This window comes from Neoarthrinium moseri (genome assembly GCF_022829205.1).
Source record: "Neoarthrinium moseri strain CBS 164.80 chromosome Unknown scaffold47_Wmoseri_CBS_16480, whole genome shotgun sequence".
Lineage (NCBI taxonomy): Eukaryota > Fungi > Ascomycota > Sordariomycetes > Amphisphaeriales > Apiosporaceae > Neoarthrinium > Neoarthrinium moseri.
In genome coordinates this window covers 113,643-134,297 of record NW_026055161.1, presented here as the reverse complement: position 1 = coordinate 134,297, position 20,655 = coordinate 113,643, and the positions used below count along the sequence as shown (strand labels likewise).

The 20,655-nt window shown below is 50.5% G+C and overlaps 6 protein-coding genes across 6 annotated transcripts; 1 reads left to right on the top strand and 5 right to left on the bottom strand.

Annotated features, from left to right (window-relative positions):
• Positions 1–125: 125 nt before the first annotated feature.
• JN550_009845 (uncharacterized protein) lies at positions 126–1,379 on the bottom strand (the record flags this gene model as incomplete). Its single annotated transcript, XM_049321960.1, has 1 exon — positions 126–1,379. The coding sequence occupies one exon, from the start codon at positions 1,377–1,379 to the stop codon at positions 126–128; it is 1,254 nt and encodes a 417-aa protein (XP_049168167.1).
• A 496-nt stretch (positions 1,380–1,875) lies between these two features.
• On the bottom strand, positions 1,876–5,598 carry JN550_009844 (uncharacterized protein; the record flags this gene model as incomplete). Its single annotated transcript, XM_049321959.1, has 8 exons — positions 1,876–2,857; positions 3,348–3,712; positions 3,771–4,387; positions 4,452–5,023; positions 5,085–5,137; positions 5,233–5,280; positions 5,331–5,354; positions 5,437–5,598. 8 exons carry the CDS (start codon positions 5,596–5,598, stop codon positions 1,876–1,878), a joined length of 2,823 nt encoding a protein of 940 aa, XP_049168166.1.
• Positions 5,599–7,782: 2,184 nt separating this feature from the next.
• On the bottom strand, positions 7,783–8,224 carry JN550_009843 (uncharacterized protein; the record flags this gene model as incomplete). The annotated part of the gene is made up of 2 exons (XM_049321958.1): positions 7,783–8,057; positions 8,113–8,224. The coding sequence occupies 2 exons, from the start codon at positions 8,222–8,224 to the stop codon at positions 7,783–7,785; spliced, it is 387 nt and encodes a 128-aa protein (XP_049168165.1).
• Positions 8,225–9,071: 847 nt separating this feature from the next.
• On the bottom strand, positions 9,072–13,084 carry JN550_009842 (uncharacterized protein; the record flags this gene model as incomplete). The annotated part of the gene is made up of 2 exons (XM_049321957.1): positions 9,072–12,674; positions 12,791–13,084. 2 exons carry the CDS (start codon positions 13,082–13,084, stop codon positions 9,072–9,074), a joined length of 3,897 nt encoding a protein of 1,298 aa, XP_049168164.1.
• Positions 13,085–14,936: 1,852 nt separating this feature from the next.
• JN550_009841 (uncharacterized protein) lies at positions 14,937–17,423 on the bottom strand (the record flags this gene model as incomplete). Its single annotated transcript, XM_049321956.1, has 1 exon — positions 14,937–17,423. The coding sequence occupies one exon, from the start codon at positions 17,421–17,423 to the stop codon at positions 14,937–14,939; it is 2,487 nt and encodes an 828-aa protein (XP_049168163.1).
• Positions 17,424–19,445: 2,022 nt separating this feature from the next.
• JN550_009840 (uncharacterized protein) lies at positions 19,446–19,912 on the top strand (the record flags this gene model as incomplete). The annotated part of the gene is made up of 2 exons (XM_049321955.1): positions 19,446–19,563; positions 19,623–19,912. 2 exons carry the CDS (start codon positions 19,446–19,448, stop codon positions 19,910–19,912), a joined length of 408 nt encoding a protein of 135 aa, XP_049168162.1.
• Positions 19,913–20,655: the final 743 nt, after the last annotated feature.

Sequence of the window (20,655 nt, the reverse complement as noted above, 5' to 3'; positions counted from 1 at the left end):
CAGTTAATAGGCCCTCTCCACGAAGGCGTTCAAGGAAGAAAGCGAGATGATCCTTGGGCAGCAAGTCTGCCAGTCTTCTTAAAGATATGTAAAGAATTTTGACACCCTACGTCATTGTGTTATTTCTAAAAGACTGTCAGCACAAGTATGAACAGCCCCAAGGCATACTTTGATAGGTCTCCAGCCCATAAACTTGGTCGGCTTCTGTCCCCACCGCTGTGGAATGTCACTTCTGGGTAGCCAACCTGCTTCACGCCATCCACTGAGCAGCTAATGTTGCATGCCATATCGTCCCTAGGCATGATCATAGTATGATCAAGGCTTCTTCCACTCGGGCCTGCCGCCGACCCGCTAACATTGAATACCACTTGAATCCATTCAATGCCAACCGTGACCTCTCCACCTACACTCATATTGCCACTCCAATATCCTCCATCGCCCCAGACATTGAGGATTAGTCCACTGGGTTGAGACGGAGCATTTATTGACTTATTCAATACGAGAGTGTCATTGGCCCACCATCTGACAACTCCATCAAACCAATCCAATCGATGCTCGATCCACTCAGTCCAGACGAGGCCATTCGGAAGCGTGACGTGCGTACTAGCACCCGGGATGGGTTTATCGGCAGCATTATCATAATCAGGTTGGTTTGAATACCAGATCTGACCTGTTGTGTCCTGCGTCAAGAGTTCGATGTCCGACTCTTGTGTGTCAGACTCGTACGTGAACAGCCCAACAACGGCTCCCTGATCAACGGGGTGGGAAGAATTACTTCCATATTCCAAGTTGTCCAGAAGTCTAGCACTAGCGGATGGTGCGGAGGAGTTTCTGAGGCCGTTCGGGATAACTCGAAGCCGGGCGCGGATGCTGGCATGTAGTAGGTTCTGTTGTTGTGATGTGATCTGACTCGACGACATGAAAGAATCCAATCGAGCGGCGCGTAGTGTGAGAAACGTCGACCCCCCGGCGCCATCTGTAGTGTTGCGAGATATATAGACGTTTTGCTTTGAGTAGATGTTTGGGAATGGACTGTTAGGACTTGAGGAGGAGACACCATCTAGATAGCTCCAGTCGCTGTTCCATGATGAAGAGTCAAGATAAGCTGAGGTTGCAGACTGTCCACCATGAGCCTGAAGCTCTCCTAACGTAGGCGGTGCCGTCGTGAAATCATTACTGCCATCATTGGGTATGTCACGGAAATCCCAAAAACGATGGTATTGAAAATAGCCCGCGTCCGGTCCATTTATGAGGTAGCATCCGCACGTGTCCGAATTGTCCTTAGAGGGTGACTGGACCAACTGATCGTCGGCATGAACTTTCGATATGGATATCGCTAAGCACACAATTAAATGGAGTAAGACTTCCATCGTGTACATGATGGCTCACGGTGTACTATCAATCAAGAGGTCACCATACCGTCGGAAGGTTCTTCTATATATACTACTAATATACGTACTTCTACGCGATGCCGTTATCCGGTCTATCCAGAAGGGGATTTCAAAGCAAGCATGTGTGTCTACTCGGCACTGCCGGCCGATGTTAGGGTCGCAATACGCCAGGAAAGGGGTTAGCGCAGCCACAAGTATGAGGTCTAAGGGACATCAAGCTTACTAGCAGCAACGCTTGCCTATTATGTGTTACATTTATCCTGGACCGCCCCAATATGTGAGAGATCCGGTACGGACTCTCCCGGAACGAGTAATTCGCATCGGTGCTGCCGCTCGGACCGATCAGCGCACATTGGCCCTGCCTCCAGCATTGCAATACAACTCAAGCGCCACCGCAGGCTGATCACGAAATGTCAAACACACCAGAGCGGCATTATTGGAGATGCCGATTCTATATCCAATCATATCTATCAGTATTGGTTCTCTAAATAAAACCAGCCGGATCATGACGAACCTTGTTTTGTAACACGGCGTCAATGCGCTCGTCCAACGATGCAGTCAACTCCCGCCATTGAGTCCACTGCTTGCGTTTCTCCACATCAAGCGCCATGAGTTTGGTGGCAGTTAAGTTAAGAAATGCAACTTCCAAGGCGAGTTCATCTAGCTCTTTCTGTACCGAGACAATCCAAGATTTCCTCCTTGAAAGCTGGTGAAGTTGAATCTTGAATCCCCTGCCGGCACTGGCGACGCCGCGCATCAGGCGTTGCAGCTTGTAAAGATCCTCTTCACGCAAAGACGTATCTAATTTGCACCAGTCCTTAAGGATGTCTACGTGTAAATGCTTCTCCTGAGGCGGACCAAGTACTTCCGTAACATATCCAATCCCTTGCTCGAGCATATGACCTGTAACATGCTGTAAATCAACAGGGAGCTTTTCCCCCGACGGCCCTTTATGGCGAAGGCGGTCCCAAAAAAGACATGAGGCCGTACTATACGCGCTCCAGCGGTTCGCCGTCCCTGTACATAGGGGATACCTGTAATCTAGCATGGAAGCGGAGACGATGCGTGCCACGTCTAAGGCCAGCATAGGACCGCAATGATCCCGGATAGTGCCCAGTACGCGGCGATATCGGCTGTTGTCTGAACTAAAAACCTTCCCTAGAGCCTCGGAACATTGCTGCAATAGGTCGACAAGGTCTTCCGTGGCTTTCTTCCGAAATTTGGACCACAAGTTCGCGAAAATCACAAGGGTGGTCATAGTATCCTTTGGTCCTTCGGATCCCACAACAAGAGTTGCCGCAACAGAGTTGTGTCTTTCCTCCTCCGAACATCGATCCAAGCACTGGGGGCACTGAACAAGAAGTTGGTTATCCGCATGGGGTTGAATGAGACTTCTGTCCAGCAGCCTGGCTATAAAAGGACTTGGGGTGCCTTCTTCTGGGTGCTCGCAGATATAAGTAAAGGATCTAGGCTGGTGTGTATCCATCATGCGGTGCTACTTCTCGAATACGATAGGGTTGCCATTGTGGGGTCTGCTCGTGGTTTCGGAGGCGTATAAGGTTGATTTCCCGTAGTATGATTCTACCTTAGTGGACAAAGGTAACCTTGAAACAGTGTCATTGTTGGCGACTCACGTACCGCACCATTGTCAATCACAGCTATTATTCTATGCGGTGCATGGCATGGTAGTGTGGATCATAATCTGTGTTCAATGTTTCAACACTTGTATTGGATCGCCGAGATGCTACAAAACGAAGCGAGATACAAACAAGAACGTTGAGATACATCGTCGTTGTGAGCGACAATACCATCAGCCTTCTTTGGTGTTCCAATCCTGGTCTGTTCCACAATCTGCGCCTCACAACTTGTTTTTTTCGTTTACCCAAACCCCGTCGCTTGATTAGGCTCAATCTTTGACGTCTCCAGAAACCCCAATGCTTGTAAAAATCTACCTACTTATGCTGATATGGTGGATATACCGTACTAGACATATTGGCAGGAGGTGGCCCCGTCTTTTCAACGTTGTTGTATCCCGCGTACTTTCGCTTCCAGAACAAAATAGGCGGATGGGGAATATGTGTGAGAACAAGGACCCCGAAATAACATATGGTTATTGACGGAAGCATCCATGGACTGCCCACAAATTCTGTCTCGTGACCCTTTCTCCCAGCAATACTTGCAAACGCAAGGCTAATAGCGACAGCAGTGATAACCAGTGTCCTCAGAATATTGAACATGGACCATCCATGCCGCTTTGTCAAGATATGCAACATTGTCATGAGGAACAATGTGAGCCCGGCGCAGGCAAAGACGTAAATGAACTGATATAAAACAACGGTTAATAATGCAACATGAAGATAAGGACTTAACGAAACCTACCACAATCCTAGTTGCCTTGTGCAGAGCATCAGTAACGACCTGTTGATCGTTTCCGGAGTTATTATTCTCTTTGATCTCCGCAGGCTCGACATGCAGACCGGCGTAGACAGCATTAACCAGCGTAAACATCAGTTCTTGAAAATTCTCCGTCACACGTGTCGCATCAGGATCTGTGTTTATCAAATCCAGATCGCTCCATAGCGTGTCGTTAGACCAAATAGCATCCGGCATATCATAAATGGAGTCAAGAATCCCGTTAACGTAAGGGAGGGTCTCGGTGCCATTCTCAGGTGGGTATTTGCTCAAGTATGTATAGACGATGCCTGAGACCTTGTCTCCCACTTTCTCGCTCGAAGTATAGTTGGAAAAGTCGACAATCCAATTGCTGAGTTTCACTACAGCTAAGTCGGCCGATTCTCGAGCCCGCTGCCAGAGAATGAATTGACTCGATCCTGCTAACAGAAGTAATAACGATACATGGACTGGAAGGTGGAAAGCAGCCCAGAACGCCTGGCGGTGTTTCGACATCTCCGTGTCATGCATCCAGTCGTAGTATATTTGGAACAGTAGATAAATCAGAGCAGTAGATGCAGTGACGATGCCAATCAGCTGAGGGCCTGGGACAATGTGTTAGCAAAAACTGCATGGCGACTTGCTTTCTGGGCGGAGATCTGATCTTACTCCATGTGCCAAAGTAATCATCCTTGCCGTACGTATCTTTCACCACATACGTAATGTTCTTCGCAAGTAGGATACCGCCTTCACCGAGGATGATAAGGGTCAATAAGTTGAATCTCTCAGCCAGATGAGTTCCAGTGAAGCTCAATGTCCTAGAAAACTTGGACATCACAAGATTTACTCCGACCTCCACAGGGCCCAGAGCGTACCAGATCACGTAGACGCGGCTCTTCCTGCTAGAGTCAAAGCGCCACGAGATGCCAAAATATATCGCAGCCGCCACGACATGGAATAGTACCGTGCATAGCAGTGGCAACTTTCCCTTACGATGTCGAAGGACTTGCAACAAAATTTGCGTGTACTGTATGGCGAGGACAAGGCGTGAAACGGCAAGGAAAAGGGACATTGCCTGGAAGATGCCCTTGACCTGATGGTCCGGGTCGAATTGTGTGCCGATAATGGCGAAGCCAATCATGACACCCAGGTGCATGGCCCTGGCACATCGCTCAACGATGCTGTCGGAGTAGAAGCGAACGTCATGCAGTGTGGTTAGGTTCCATGTTGTCCATAGCATGCTGATAAGCGAATAAATGAGCAAGCGAGCATTGGTATGGGGATCTGTAGGACCAGACATACACGATATAGCCAATGAATGATGTGCATGATTTGCTGTTGTAGATATTGTGAATCTGCATACGCAAGTCATTAGCTTCGCCACGCCTATATAAACCAAATCTTGAAAAGCTGTCGCGAACCGCGGGTCAACTCCCAAGATACTACATACCGATGTGAAAACACTCAAGTTTGCTACAAACCAGAGATCGTAGAACAACTAAAACTGTAAACACCAAAAAGCGAGAAAATCGGAATACGACGACTAACCTCCACCGGAGATGCTGAATGGTGCTGCGGCTGGTTAGCTATCACTTGCGTCTGAACGGTGCCGTGTGAGATGCGCCAACTCGGCACATGGGCAGCCGGAACTCACCTTTTCGAACTCCGGATGCTCGACCGAGTCGCCAACTATTGGCAACGATTCCTGGTCTCTGTGGTTGAGGGCATGGCCATTTTGACGTTTCTCTCCTTCAACAATCGGGTTGGCGACCACTGGCAGGCGAGTGCCGGCGTACGTGAGCTCGTCCTTCGACATGGTTTTGGAAGCTCGAGTTGGATGACCTCCTAAGCGCCAAGAAGAGTTCTGAGCAGGCTATTATGTATGGATATACGACGGTCATCATTGAGGCCTCGCGCGATGCGTTTACCGTGATCTGACCGGCAACATCATCTCTGTTGGATCAGTTGCATGGGCTTACAGCTGATACAAGCCCGGTGATTGGGCTGACTGTGCGGTGGACTTGGCACGGCCACAGCAGCGGTGATCCTGCGGCGCTGTGACAGCCGGACTGAACCAGGAGCTGCCAATCGGTAAGCAATGGCGCCAAGTGGCCTAAGAAGCTTGTCTCGAATTGAGTTACAAGGAGACTTCTTGTAAGTGATCAGCTCCGGTGATTTACACGGGTACTTGCAGCTGCTGAATGCAAATTGGCCCACAACGTCCCCAGCTTATAGGACCGATTCTTCCCTCCAAGGGAACCTCTACTACCCGCCAATCCGCGGCCTGGCCGATGTAACCGAAAAGAACAAGTCACCTCAACACGTGCCGATTCTTTCTTGATCTAGGAGATTGGTTGACTGTTGGTCTGTGAAGAGGCGCTGATCAACGCGCGAGCTGAATGAGCTGATTGTATGGATCTACAACCGCCACTGCCATCACTCAGCCTTACGGCCACTAACATGTTCTGACACTCCTTCTCGACCGCCAGGGATTCGGAAAGCAGATCCGACCAAAGTAAATTTAGTAAGATGACGTTAGGCCCTACCACGAGAGTGAGTCTGTGCCCGAGTCATCCCGCTCATCTGCTCCGTACTGAGGCAGTGCTCTAAATGCAACAACTGACAGGATCTACCAGGGTAGGAAGCGGGTAACTGTGTAACTCCACAGTTGCATTACGATTTTCCGGGGGAGGTATTATTATTAGCGAGGTAGGTATTCTGAAGAGTTTGTTTTCACATCTTCTGCTCTTCAGGCTGCAGCTGGGGTCAAGGGATGCTCTGTGCGACGTGGCCTTGATCGCCATGAATTGTTCGTGAACCTGCAAAATCCGGTTCCATGTTGGTGATGCTAACCCATGCATAGCCTTCCTGCTCAAGAACAACACGCCTTTGATGTTGCTGGCGCTGAACGATCTGCGTTGGGAGGTCCACACCAGTCTCGATGAGAACTGTCATTTTCAAACAGCACCCAGTCGGGTGCGGTGTGGGGATCCTGCGGCTTATTTTCGTTGGGGCAGGACTGCTCTGCGCTGCTGTGACGTCCAACCCCTGCAGTCAGAGTGGCAGCGTGTCACTAAAAGCTCAGGAGCTCAGTGGACAGTTTGCTATGCCAGCGCATCGTTCTGCCACAAATGTCTCACAATGTCCGCGGCGCTGGGCAAGTAACATGTGCTCGGTGCCACCGATCGTATCTTGTGTAATGACCAGTTGGATGACCCGGGGGTAACCTAGACGTTGGGCTATTTGGGGGTCATGCGTCTCCTGGTTTAGCGGGCCTCCAGCGGCCTTCAGCAGTGCAAGTCAGGCCACTCACTGTTCTCACGGCGTTCTCTGTCCCCAAGTTGTTGCGCCACGCAGGAACTTCTTCAATAGCCTAGGAATAATCATCAACTCTGTAACTCCTCAAGTTCTTGTGCCTCGTTTGAACATGTCGCTTGGGAGCTCACCTTTTCGCCACTTTAGCCATCTGTGACGCCATGCTTCACGATGTTTGGATTGAAAAGCCTCGTATGCAACAGGGATGATCACTGAGGTCTGCGGAGTTTTTGGTCGAGATACATCAACAGACTCACAACGACGCAGGACACCTCCCCCATATCGCATTGGAGGTTGCTCATCAAAGAAGGGCCCGGGTTCATCTTGAACGATCTCTTAATTGATGTTATCCCCTGCGCTGTAAGGACTGGCTGCTTGTCTTGATACATACACTCTTGATCAACACTTAGAGGCAAGCTTCCCGCCTCCATGAGCGTCCTGAGCACCATTAACGTCCCTTGTACCATCGTATGTGATCTCTCAGCTCGTGCTGTTGTTAAGATTTAGTAGCGTTGGTTCAGACTCACTCTGTTCAGATTGCCTCGGCCCTGTGTGGCATGTCGCTGGTCTTCCTGACTCTGTCTTCCCTGGTTTTGACTCCCATGTTCTTCGCCGGGGAATACAGACCGATAATTCTATGTAGTATCGAATATGGGACCGCATATTTCCCGAGGAAAGTATATCGTCACAGACGTCCGTTCTTAAACGGCAACATAATTGATACTCGGGGTTCGTGCCTGTACGTGGCCACGGTATTCGCTGGAAGAAGTCCACCGGTAGGGTTCGTGTCCTTCGGTTTGAATGGCGCAATGTCGGCCTCCTCTGGCCCGCTAATCTCATGGCCAGTGCCGTGGAAGGAGCAATGGCCAGATACGCGGCTGTCGAGGATCCATCGCCTCACCATGGGCTTGGTGCAAGCTCGCTGTCCATGGCAGAATCGCTTTATCTCGCAGAAGCCATCTGTGTCGAGGGTCAGGAGGCAACAGCGCCGGCGATATGTGTAGAACCTACTCACTACCGCATGCTGCCGTAGCATAGTAGTATCTCCCACATACACAGTCTCCCGATCGTCGATGCTCGTCAACTCTGCGATTCAAGTCTCCTCGAAGCTCGTCTGGGTCAATCATCGTGGATGTGAAGACTCTGCGTAGGACCGCCGATACTTTTTAGGTAATATGATTCACTACCACACCAGAAACTACGTGGGAAACAATATTAAGCCATTGAGAACTTGACATTGTTCATGCTGACTCCTTATCCCGTAGATTCCAGGTAGATCTCAACACAGTAATTTCTTTCCGCTCCTAGGCGAACGCCTTTCTTGCATTGCCCCTTCCTGTCCAGAACCTATTACCAAGTTATTGGGCCGCAGCAGGCCCGGACACTGGAGGCATGATGCGGCAAGGATGTGTTCCAGTTTTCTCCGTTTGGGTACCATTTAGCTAGGATGAAGACGAAGTCTCCAATAACAAAGTAGACTTCCAAAGCTCATAGGCTAGCAGACCTCACAAGACGGACGAGATTCTAAAGAAAAAGTCATTATACTACATTATCAAGTACAGAATAATTTACACGACCTTACGGATCCTGCACGTCCTTCTTTCCTTCGTCTGCTTATGCCATTTTCCCCACCGAAGTTTTTATACACTCCCTTCCCCACAGCTCTATAGTACAAGCTGTTCCACTGACTCGAATCCGGTTGCGAATCTTAGCTTGAGCAGATGTTCTCTTATCAAGCTATGATGACAAAATATGAAACAAAAGAAATTATGTGCAGAAACAATTACTTCCCTTCATGTGGTATTACAAGTACCAAAGCGGTGAACGAAAAAAAGAAAACAAAAAGAAGAAAAGAAGAAAGAGAGTGGTCGTCGGCCCGTGTTTTGTCTTCAGCGTACAACTATGTATGATCCTCAGGTCAGTAATGCAGAAATCAGTGATAAGTCTGACGGGTAACATACAACTCGGAAAACTTCAGAATATGATGAGGTCCTTATCATCACCATCATCATCGTCATCGAAGCACTTCTTGGTCTCTTTGACAGTCACAATGGGAAGCTGCACTCCGTCTCTCTCCTCGTTGTCGCTGGCGACCTCCCAATCCGCAACCGTTCGCGCAATTTCGGAGCTTGCGTCGCTGACATTGTCGTATGAAGAAGAGACACGAGAAGGGGGTAGGTTGAAAGCGGCCTGATGGCTTGTATGAGCGTTCCTTTCCCTCGGGGGGCTGACATCGTACAGGTCTTCTGGGCTTGATCTATTCCTCTCCAATAGAGTGTCATCCAGAACGCCATCGAGGTGAGATAGATCAAGCAGGTTTGAGTGAGTCGGGGTTTGATCGTACCTCGGGGGGAAAGCTCTGACAGCAGTGCGAGGGGTGACGATAGGAGAACGACGACCACGAGGTATCTGGCGGGCATTTGGGGTCGGTGTGCCAGTGGAACGCTCATCAGTATCCCCAGAAGCCTTCGGCGTGGGTGCAGCAGATTCACGATTACGGTGAGCTGTTGTAGAGCCAAAGTCGGGTTTCCCTCTAATGGCTGGGTTGTTAGTGCCAGGCGGGATGTTGTTACCATTGGTTATGACTCCATCAGCGACAACACGACCGCCCATTGGGCTGATATTGACTGACCGAAATTCTTCCCGAAGGGTTTCGTGCACAGAAACTGGCAAGGCGGTGTCGATCAGCCTGGGTGAAGTCTGTCTCTGCAAGCGTGCTCGGGCATCATCCTGGGCGGAATTGTATGCCACCCATTTGTTTCTCTGCACAGTGTCCGGCGTGCCATTTGTTCGTCTCTGCTTGTGGGAAGATCCGTTGCCAAGTGGTCTATGGCCTTGCATTTGGTCGACTTCGGGCTGTGGCATTCGTCCCATGAAACTGGGGCAAAGCTTTTCGCAGATACACTCATCTCCGCAGTCGTTTGAACATCTGTGACCGCAATGAAGCTTCCGCTCACAGGGCTTCTTACAGACCAGCTGACTGTGTGACATCGGATGGCAAAGGCGATCACATGGGTGCCCGCATTCTTCGAAATGGCCCTCGCACACCTGCCAACAACCGCCATAATTGCCCGCCAGGGTGTCGGCATCCATAATGTGGTTGATAGCCCCATGATTCTTGCAACGGATGGGCAGGCCTGATTGTCCTGGGAAATATCGACCTTGTCTTTCGAAAACTTGTCGAACGTTTCCCCACATGAATCTCGATTCAGGTGAGGCAGTCTCAAGGTTGGTAATATTTCCGAATATGTAGAGACCACGACGAGCACGACTGATGGACACAACACCACGGCTCATGTCTTCTACAAAGCCAGCAACACCGGGCATATTGGGCTTGTTGCTGCGAACAAGGGATAGGAGAATGATATCGTTCTCCTCGCCTTGATAAGAGTCCACTGTTTGGACCCCAATTTTCGCTTGGGCATACAAGGGCCTCAACAGCTTGGCGATCGTTTTATAGATCTTCTTCTTCTGGCCACGGTAGAAAGTCAAGATCGTGATCTGGTGCGCCTGTGTTCCGTTGTGCATGAGATATATGGCGAAGCGGACGACCATCTCCGCCTCCTGTGCATTGAATCGGCTCAATAGATCCGTATCCATGCTTTCTGGCCAAGTGTGTTGGAAGAGATAGTGACTGACAGGCATGCCAGGTATGGCCGGTCGGTAAAGCGGATCACGCACAATTGGATGGTCACCCAATGATGGGTAGAAGGGGTTGAGAACTTCGCGAATGGTGGTAATCATTCGTCGCTGCCTGTTGAGCATGGTGAAAGGAAGTCGCAGGTACGCTACGAGCCGCTCAAACATGGACACCGTGATGTTGTGATATGAACCGGCCAGTCCAGGCACGTCGGTGTAGGGATCAAGCTGCTGGTGATCGCCCACGAGAATAAGCTGCTGCAAAGAGGGGAACAGCGCTGCAGCAATGTTGGCCTCCCGACTCTGAGCAGCCTCCTCAACGAGGATGGTCTTTGCCTTCAAAGCAGCGAGTAGGCCTCGGTACTTTGACAGACCGGTGGTCGTGCAGCCAATAATGTGTATATCCATGGACTTGATACAGGCGACATCGCGCTTCCAACCATTGACCTTCAGGCTCTTGTACTTGCGGGTGTAGTTTGCCAGCAAGTTACAAAGGCCTTGGTGATGCTTTTCAAGCAACTGTCTCTGCCAGCATTCGTACATGGCACCTCGATACTTCTCCGGTACGTCGAAAAGGTCTCGCCTATTCATCTCGCGCTTCAGAAGAAGGCTTTCCTCATTATAATGTTGAGGGTTTGCGCCTCCCCATTTACGCGAGATATCTATCCAGGTGCCCTTCAAGACGAAAGAATCACCTTCGTCGTCCACAGCAGGATCGTCCAGGTCCAGCTGGAAGTCAGAAGTGTCAATCTCGTCGTCGTCCATGATCTCCTCATCATCAAAGGCGGGGTCTTCGTAGCGGCGCTGAGATAGGTCGACCATGGACTCGTGGAGCCACTCCGACATAATCCCCAAAGGCCGTCCCGAGGGCGGCTGATAGTCCCAGGAGGTATTCGTAAGTGACCCCAACTGCTCATTGGTGATGATCCCATATTCATGGAGAACCTTGGGATCGAGAAGTTCGTCAGCTGGAAACACAGATTCAATCATGTCGCCAAAGTCCCGAATAGCTTTCTTCCTTGCTGCTTCTCCGTTTTGGAAGTCCTTGTTGTGCGCTAGGATAGGTGCTCGTCGCCGGAGGTTGAACATGTTGTACTTCTTGATTTCCTCATCTTTCGATCTTCCTCCTAGTCGCAAAACGTTGTAATCCAGCTTCAGCAAGTGTGTCAGGATTTGATCAACGGCGTGATTTGTCTCCGCTGCTACAATGATGACCTCCTCGGTGTCCTTCCTCATTCCAGCCGTGAGAGTGTTAACAAGACTTCTGAGAGCTTGAACCGAGGTGAATGTTTTGCCTGTACCAGGAGGTCCCTGAACCATGGCAAGCTCCTTTGTGAGGATTCTATGGACTGCCTGGAGCTGAGAGTTGTCAAGACTGGTGTGGGGACCTATGTTGGCAGGGATCCCGGAGAGGATGTCGTAGTTGCGATACGGGCCGAGAAGTCTCTCACGCTCGATGCTGTCATCTGGCAGATGGTGGAGAAGACCAGATATGTCCATTTTAGGATTGTCGAGGACATACTGGGGGTTCTCATCAGCCTGGCTGCCTTGGACAAGATATTTGTCGAACGGAGTCTTAATCTGGGCGACGTGCTGAAGTCCGACCAGAGTATGTCTCACGGACTCGAAGAAACCACGGCGAGCTTCAATCATAACCAGCTCTTGATTAGGGTCTATGACTGCGTCAGAGATATCGGACCATAATATCTGAATGGTGGGAGGCTTCTTGTCTAGCCCATCTCTGATTGAGCGATCGGCAATGACAGCTGGCTTGCATATGGTCTCGAAGTTATCTGCTGCGGTAGAGATGGCCACGATGGTGCCTGGAGTAAGGCGACGCGTACGTGTCCAGACAATCTTTCTCCCGGCTCTTTGCGTGGAGAATTGCAGGCGACAGACAGGGCCGAGCCTGGTCATGAGGTAGCCTTGGACGAAGACCTACATTCAAGATGAGATGGATGCTGGGATGAAAGGACAGATTTTGAACTCGCCTTCGTGTAGACACACGTAAAATCGTCATCCATCATTACCGGGTTTAGCTTAAACTCACGTACTCCATTTCGGAGGGAGGTGATGCCTTCCTCTCGGGAAAGGCGATAGTGTATCTCAAGGTATCCGTTCTTGTCCGAGTAAGGATACCTTATGTCATTCTGTGGTACGTTCATCCGAATCTTCTCCAGGTCGTTGTCCCAATCTGGGTTGAGTTCCCAAGAGGTGGGAAGCTCCGGCAAGCTCCGCCAGTCACCGTAAGGCTCTGCAGGCTTCGACGGGCTGAAATCAACGTGGCTTCGTATGATGGACACCACGTCCTGTGGAGCCGCCTGGTCAGTTTGGTCATCCCGATCCATGATGTCGGGCTTGAGGGACGATGGAGATGGAAAGGATGGAGGTGGACAGGAAGGAGATGGGCAATGTGCTGATGGATTTGGGAGGGGAGGGGGGAGTAGTGTGCTACCTACCATCATCATCGCGCTGCCCTCGTCCTCCATCGTACAAAAATGTGGATGGTTAGCTATGGGTGAAGACAACAAAGGAGTGTCGAAGTATGGCAAAGATCGGACATTGGGAATAAAGCAAATACATCAAACAAGCCAGTGCTTACAGGATCTGGGGGAAAGCTTTTCCAAGATGAAACAAGTCTGAACAGAAGAGTGCAGCCAGGTTCTGTCCGCCGGGCGCTGGCCCAAACCCCACTGTCGGCGAGATCGAGGACCAGAGAGAGCACTGGCAAGAGCCACCCCCCAATATCGCCAACCGTTATGGAAAGTGACCAGTAGTGCCAGTGAGCCTCCTCCTCCTGAGCCTCCTCCTCCTCCTCCCAGAACCAAAAACCTTTCGTTGTTTGTTTCCACTCAAGATATCCCCTATGCCGTTCAGATGCCAATCAGGTGTGCTTTCAGCGTGCTTGATGGTTTGCATGGTGTTTGCTAGCGCTAACCGTGAAGGAGTTGCATGGTAGATGAGGCAGACAGGGTGAATAAGGATCAACACATAGACGTCAGAAGATCCTGTATCTGTACTTCACTGTTCTTTGTTCGGAGAGCCTAGAGCCCCCTTGCAGCTGGCGGTTGTGGAACGGAATCTGACGATGTTGCCTGCAGCCAAGGCGGAACCTATGCCAGCAGGCTCGATTGCTACACCAATGTTAAGCTACCGTTATAATGGACGGTAATAGGAGTAGATGAGAGCTATCGAGTAAAACTGCTGACTTACTGTGCAGGGGTGCTAGAGAGTCGTCTCACAGACATCCTTGGCTTCATTACAGCCTCCACAGACGTGGCTACCGGGATTCTTCAGCAATCAGTGTCAAACAGCAGGCCGATCTCATGCCGATCGAGGTCATGAAGGTGATACTTGCGATGGTTGTAGTGGTGGTAAATGCCGTGGCTTCATTTCTAGGCAGTGGTGTGTCGAAATTGCAATACGGTGAATATAGTTCGTCAAGAGTCTCCATGTGCTAAACAACAGGCGCATCAAGCGGAGGGTTTGAGAGTAGAAATATGCAAAAGACCGGCGAGATAGGAATTGTTTACCCAGCTGGGTAAGGGGATGCTCTGAGGGCCTTGTTGCCCAATCTTCAAAGCGCCCTTGAGGGGTGTCACCACCGTCTCCCCGCTTGCATAGTTGTTACTTCGATTGTCTGAGAGCAACAATACAAAAAGTACATTGGATTCAGATTATGAACCGATTGTGCAAAACAATGCAAATTTGGAGGACAAGAGTGGCTCTCTGTTGGATGGATCATCATATCCATGGCAAGCTTTTGATATCAAGTAGAAGGTCGTTACACCCTTTCAGCTTTATATATCGGGCAAAATCCATTTCACCATTCGTTCCTATATCAGGTGCAGGAGAGTGCTGATGAGATATGGAAGAAGTAATTGATTCTAGATTAGTGGCATCAGACTGATAGTAGTAGAAATGGCCAGAACAATGTACGGTGATATATTTGCCATTTACCTTGGCCGTCATGGCAATCCAAAGTTCAGAGGCAAAAAGGCTACGCCTAACAAGCAACATCTCGTCAAAACAACTTGTTCGTAATATTACTTTTCACAAAGCATTGTGACAACACATGAGGCAAATATATATTCTTAAATGTACAAGATATCTAATATATACAAGAACAGAAGTTCAACGCCGCTGAAAAAGCCAATGCAAGTCCCTCCCACCACGTAAATGCAATGAAGACTCCATTCATCATAGGCCGTACATGTCCTTCAGATCACTGCGTCGGTTGACGAGGCCCTTGGTGTAGAGCTGGTGTCCGATGCCACCGCGAATCTTGAGCATCTCCTTCGCGTGGGAAGCCCTGGAGGTCCGCTTACACTTGCTGGGTTGGGATCCAGAGCCTCCACTCCCAGTGCCGGTGCCGCTCCCACTGCCCACGCTGCCTCCCGTCAGAGCCAGAATCTTGTCCACAGCACGTTCGGCAGCCACCATGACAATAGCTTGGGTGTTGCCCGTGGGCAGGTCGGGATGCATCGAGGCATCAACTACAAACAAGTTGTCGGTACCATAGACCTTGGTGTCCGTATCAACGACAGCGCTGCCATTTCCAGTGCGACCGTCGTCAACGCCCATCTTGGTGGTGCCGACAAAGTGAGCACCGGTGGTGGAGGTGGATTTGAGGTTAGCAAAGAGTGCAGCGCCAGTGATGTTCGAAGGGGCTGCTGAGCCGTCCGACAGTTGGAGAGTGAGCGTTGAGTTGGCTTTGCTGGTCATCTGGACAAGGCGGTCCAAGAATACTTCGTAAGCTTCAACATCACCCTGGGTCTGGAGCCAAGGGGAGCCAGAAAATTGGGTGAGCTTTCCAGTAGTGTCAAGCACCACGTCGGCCGAGGAAGTAACGCCGTGGGTAACGTAGAGTTTGATTCTGATGGTGTTATCCTTCGGGCTGTTGCAGGTTCCTTGAATGTAACGGGTCTGCCCATCGCTGGGCGAGGTGACCGCGGTCCAGAAGTTGAGACGCTGACCAGACTGCGTGAGGAGTCCAGAGCCCTCAGACCAAAGAGAGACGGACTCCTCACTTGGGGTTGTGAAGTTGGTCGACGCGAGAGACGTGAGAGAGCTCTTGGTTCCGAGAGTGGCGGTGATGATTGTGTGGTCCTTCACCCCTTTGCCGACGGGCAGGTTAATCCATTCCGATGAGTCAGGGAGAGTAACGCCAGACGGAACTGTCTTGATCTGCTCGGTTGGGCCAATGCCGCTGTAGAAAAGGATTCTAGGGGTAGACAGCGCTCCAGCTGCGAGAATAACCTTTCCAGTCGTCTGCGTGACGCTGATAATCTGGTGAGTTCCATCTGCAAGCTCCACTTCAACGCCAGAAACCCAAGTACCATTACGCACCGCGCGGATCATCTTGGTATTCAGGCTCAGCTTGAAATTCGACATGTTCTCAACCAGGGGCAGATACGTCTTGACGGGGCCACCGCGCATTCCATTCTGGATGTTCCATGGAGGGTGGGAGAAGACGTCGATCTTCTCATTAGGCTCATTGATAGCGTCGACGGAACTGAAGCCATTGGCCGACAAGAACGAAGACAACACGTCGTAGGCATCCTGATCATACCTCTGTCCGTCGGCAGATGGCAAGTCGGTGGCAGGGTTACGAGCAAAGAAGCGCTGCGAAGCTGCAGCAACATCTGCCGACTTCCAGCCTGCAGGCCACTTATCGTCAAAGTCCTTGTCTTGGGGTGCGACAAACATCAATGCATTGACCATACCACCGCCGCCGAGAATGCATCCCGCCTGAGATGCAGTGTCCGTACAATACTCGGTGGTTTCAGCAGCGGATGACAAATAGTAAGCCATGGACGGCACATCGTACTGGGTGACGGAGGAGTTCCAGGAAAGGGTTGCCTTGCCACCAGTCGAATATGTAGAGGCACCACCACGTTCAAGCAGGAGAACGGATGCACCAGTTTCGGCGAGCCTGCCGGCAACAACCAGCCCAGCCGGGCCAGCACCAGCTATGATGTAGTCGTAAGTAGTATTGGAATGAGTGATCGGAGTAGTGCTGTTGCCAGGCACTGTAGAGTTGCCACCAGTTACGGGCGGCGTTGAGCTTGTGGTATCTGCCATGGCAGCCCAGGTGTCATATTGCGCTGACATCGCATCAGACAGCGTCAAACCGAAGCCTCCAAACCCAGCAGAGTGGTAGTTCAGGGCGGTAGACGCGTCAGCACTATCTGTGACCGCCGTGCTCGAGTACGCCCAGCCGAGGATCGGTCTGGCTTCGGTTGTCAGGAATGTGTCGTCGTCGTTTGTGATACAGCCAGCACATAGGAATGTAGCTGCGTAGTGTGTGCTGTTCACATAGGTTCCGGCGGCGATAGGATATAGATCAACATCACCAGAATAGACCGCGGGTGTCGCATAGCTAGTTGCCATTCGAGCAGAGGTCATCACGGCTTCACCATTGGGCCACGCAACCAACAGGAGCTTGTTTGCCATCTCCATGCCAAAGTCGAACCCTGCCCAGCCCGCTCCGTCGGTTGCAGGGGCGACGAGTTGAATGATCACATCGGTGCCGATGGTCTCGGGCAGGGCCATGCCAAACAAGTAACCCTTCCCATCACTGTAACCCGAGAAAGATATGCCTGTGGAACTGTCTGTATAGTTCAAGGTGCCGGCCGCTGAGGCGCCTAGCGCCATCGTAGCTGCGGTGGCTGCGTTGAGCTTCATGGTGGCTCACGTAGACCAAAAGAAAGAAGGTCAACAGAAAAGAATGGAAGAAGCCGTCAAGGCTGAAGAGAAAGGACGCGTTTGGAATACAAACGACTTGAAAATGAAATACAGGAAGCGAAGTAGTCTGAACAAGGGACAAAAACACAAGACCATCGTGACAGACGGGCATCAACGTGCAAATATATATATGAACCTGGCACTTACACGTCGAGCACGATAGCCGATGGCAAGGGTAAAGGCTTTGCCGGTCTTCCAGAAAAGAGCCGCAACTCTGGAAAACCTGCCCCCGGACCCTGCATCCTCCAATAGTATCGCGTGGAACAGAAAGCAAATGCCCGACAGTTGTCTGCTGCACCGAGTCTAACGTCGTTGATAGATGAAGTGTGGATGGGACCTCGCTTCTGGATGTCCAGGTCTCAACGGTCATGCGCTGATGTAAGTGGACATCCCCGCAATCTAATTTAGCAGAGGTGGGCTGTTTCAAGCGCCAAGGACTCATATAAACGAGTTCGCTTAAGATGAAGCTGGCGCTAGGTACAAAAGAGAGCCATGAAACGGGCCCACCAGCAGGATTGGTAGCCGAGAGTTGGGATGAAGCAGTACCAAGGGCGCAGAGAGATCTGAGGATCGCCACAGGCCCCCATTAAGAAGGTCTGGATGACGGAAAGCAGCGAAAATAGGTGATGTGCGTGCGTGGAAAGATCCGAACGTGGGACGACGACGACACCCACATCGATTTAGGGAGAACGCGTCCTCTGGCCCCGCGTGGGGACATTTTCAGCTGAACTTGCAATTTGGCCGGCTGAAAATGGGAGCCCAGGCCCACCGTTTCTGGGTCCCGGGTCCCCATAGTTAACACCCCCCGGCAACTTTGGAAGCACTTTTCTTGGCGGTCCATATGTAGTCATCCAAGTTCACCGCGCATATACCGTCCAGTACCTCCAGCGCGTGCATCAACGTCATCAACCTTGGCAGCGCATCCATGGAAATACTGAGCTCAGGTTGGGTGGCTTGTGCCGGTGGCTCAGTGTGGCTTTGTCTTGTATTCCATATTTAGTCATTTTCTTCCGCGTGTGGATTTTGAAAAGACAACGCTCCATTTACCCATATAATTGGCCCCTGCATTCTGGCGACCAACAACCCCTATTCTACGCCCTACGGAGGTGCCAGTCTTCTGGTCAGCCGGGTCCTATTAGACAAGGCACGTTGGCTTTTTCGTTAGTGACGAGAAAGACTGCTTTCGCTGTTTGGGCCTTCTGGGGTTTCACTGTCCTGAACACCACTCCAGGTTAATACCAAAAAGGTCAAGAACGTCTCGTGGCAGTGACCACAGCAAGACCAACGCAGAAATAACCGAATCAGACCAAAGACAACCTGTGCCAAGTCATATGACAGACAGTGAAGAGTTGCGGGCGTCGAGACTCTAATCAATCGCCGCCCGAGTTAAGAGCCCCGAATAGGTCGCCAGGTCATGGGAATTTGAGTACGTTGAGATATCCACTGGTTGTTGGGTGATACATGGACACTGAGGAAATCACTCCAGCAAGGTGTGCCGCACATAATTGGAAACCTTGGTAGCTTGGTAAAACCCTCCCGTCATGTCATGTACATTACGTCGCGACAAAGCTGTCGTCCAAGAGGTTGATTGACCTCGGGGTATTGGCGCCTACTGTATTCACGTTCTTGTATACCATTAGCTTTACAACTTCCTTCAGAAGTGCCGAAGATACCGTTTACTATGATAAGGACGTCAGGCCGGACCTCACTGCTCTTATCAACACCCAACAGAACCTATCTGCTACTTTATGTGATCAGCGGTACGTGTCAATGGATATGGAACAATGGCAAACTTGTGGAACTCAGTACGGCACTCTCATGAGAACCATTCAACATATACAAACATAATAATAACAATATAACTACAAATGGCATCAGCATAATAGCCATTGCTCCTAGACTCCCGTAATTGCTTCACGATGCCAAAGTCCAAAGACTTACTAGCTGCATTGCTCGTTGGACATGTTTCGCAGGCAAGTTCGCAATGGCGCTAAGCGACTTGTTCGCAGTGCCTCATTGCCAAGACAGTCTTGCCTTTCCAGTAGCGGTAAAAAAGACTTGGCAGACATTACAACCGATGGTAAAGATACGCACTAACTACTTAAGCGGTCTAGTACCGCGCTCAAAATGTATACTAAGCGGATAACTACGCATGGGACGCAACCGAGAAGTTCTTCGAGAATCTCTACGGTATCCTAGACGCGCAGGTCACTCCAAGAGACGGCGAAGACGACACCGCACCAGCGAAACCAACCAAGGCTCTAAACATCATCCTCGAGAACATCCGGCATGGTGTTCCTCCTAACAAAGACCTCTACGACGTATTCAAGTTTCTCTTCTTCTTCTCTGCTCCCTTCGGCACCGCGTCGCTGTGCGTAGAGAACCCGATCCCGGTTACCGAAGCCCGGCCACTGGTGTCACCCAGTTGATCCACCCCCAGTTCCCCGCCGGCACCTTCCCAGTCAAGACCCAGGATGGGGGACTGTGAGTACAAAAACGACGGGAAGGGCAATGCTGGGGCCTTGTGGTGTGGCGGCAAGGGACATAGCTGCAAGGCTCACGACGATTTCAACAAAGGCCGGGAAGGAGACCATTATTGCCGGGAACTGGGGCAGAAGACTCAGAGGTCTATAGAACAACGTGCTATTGTGGCTTGCGAGTTGTAGTATTATGTATAATATAATTTGTTAATGGTTGTTTTGAATAGATATATGTCATTCTCATTTTGCAGCATTGTAAATGGCATTGAGCTCTCTACATTGAGAGGTCTTCGCGATGAGGTACGTCATTGGTGGGATCTCGCAGGCAAGACTGCCAATTTATGCTACTTGTCGTATGGAGGTGTCGGCGTACAATGGAGACTGTTTTGGATCATTGCTACCAGTTTCATTATCTACACAATGATGGTCAGGTTTTCACGAGATAGCATCAAGCCAAGATATATGGCATGATGATGCCATTCCCAACCAATTTCAGTGCATGCTTTATCCAATGGGATGCTTCGTGAAGACCTCGGTAACTTCAAGCGGGCTAATTCCTTTGAAAAGGCGGGGAACCAAGAAAAATGTCCACTGTTCATTGAATTCAATATCCCAGTGATTCAGGACCCGGGCTTGAACAAGGACAAGGCTTTGATTCATTCTCAGTAGCATCACTGACTTGAAAGCCCTTC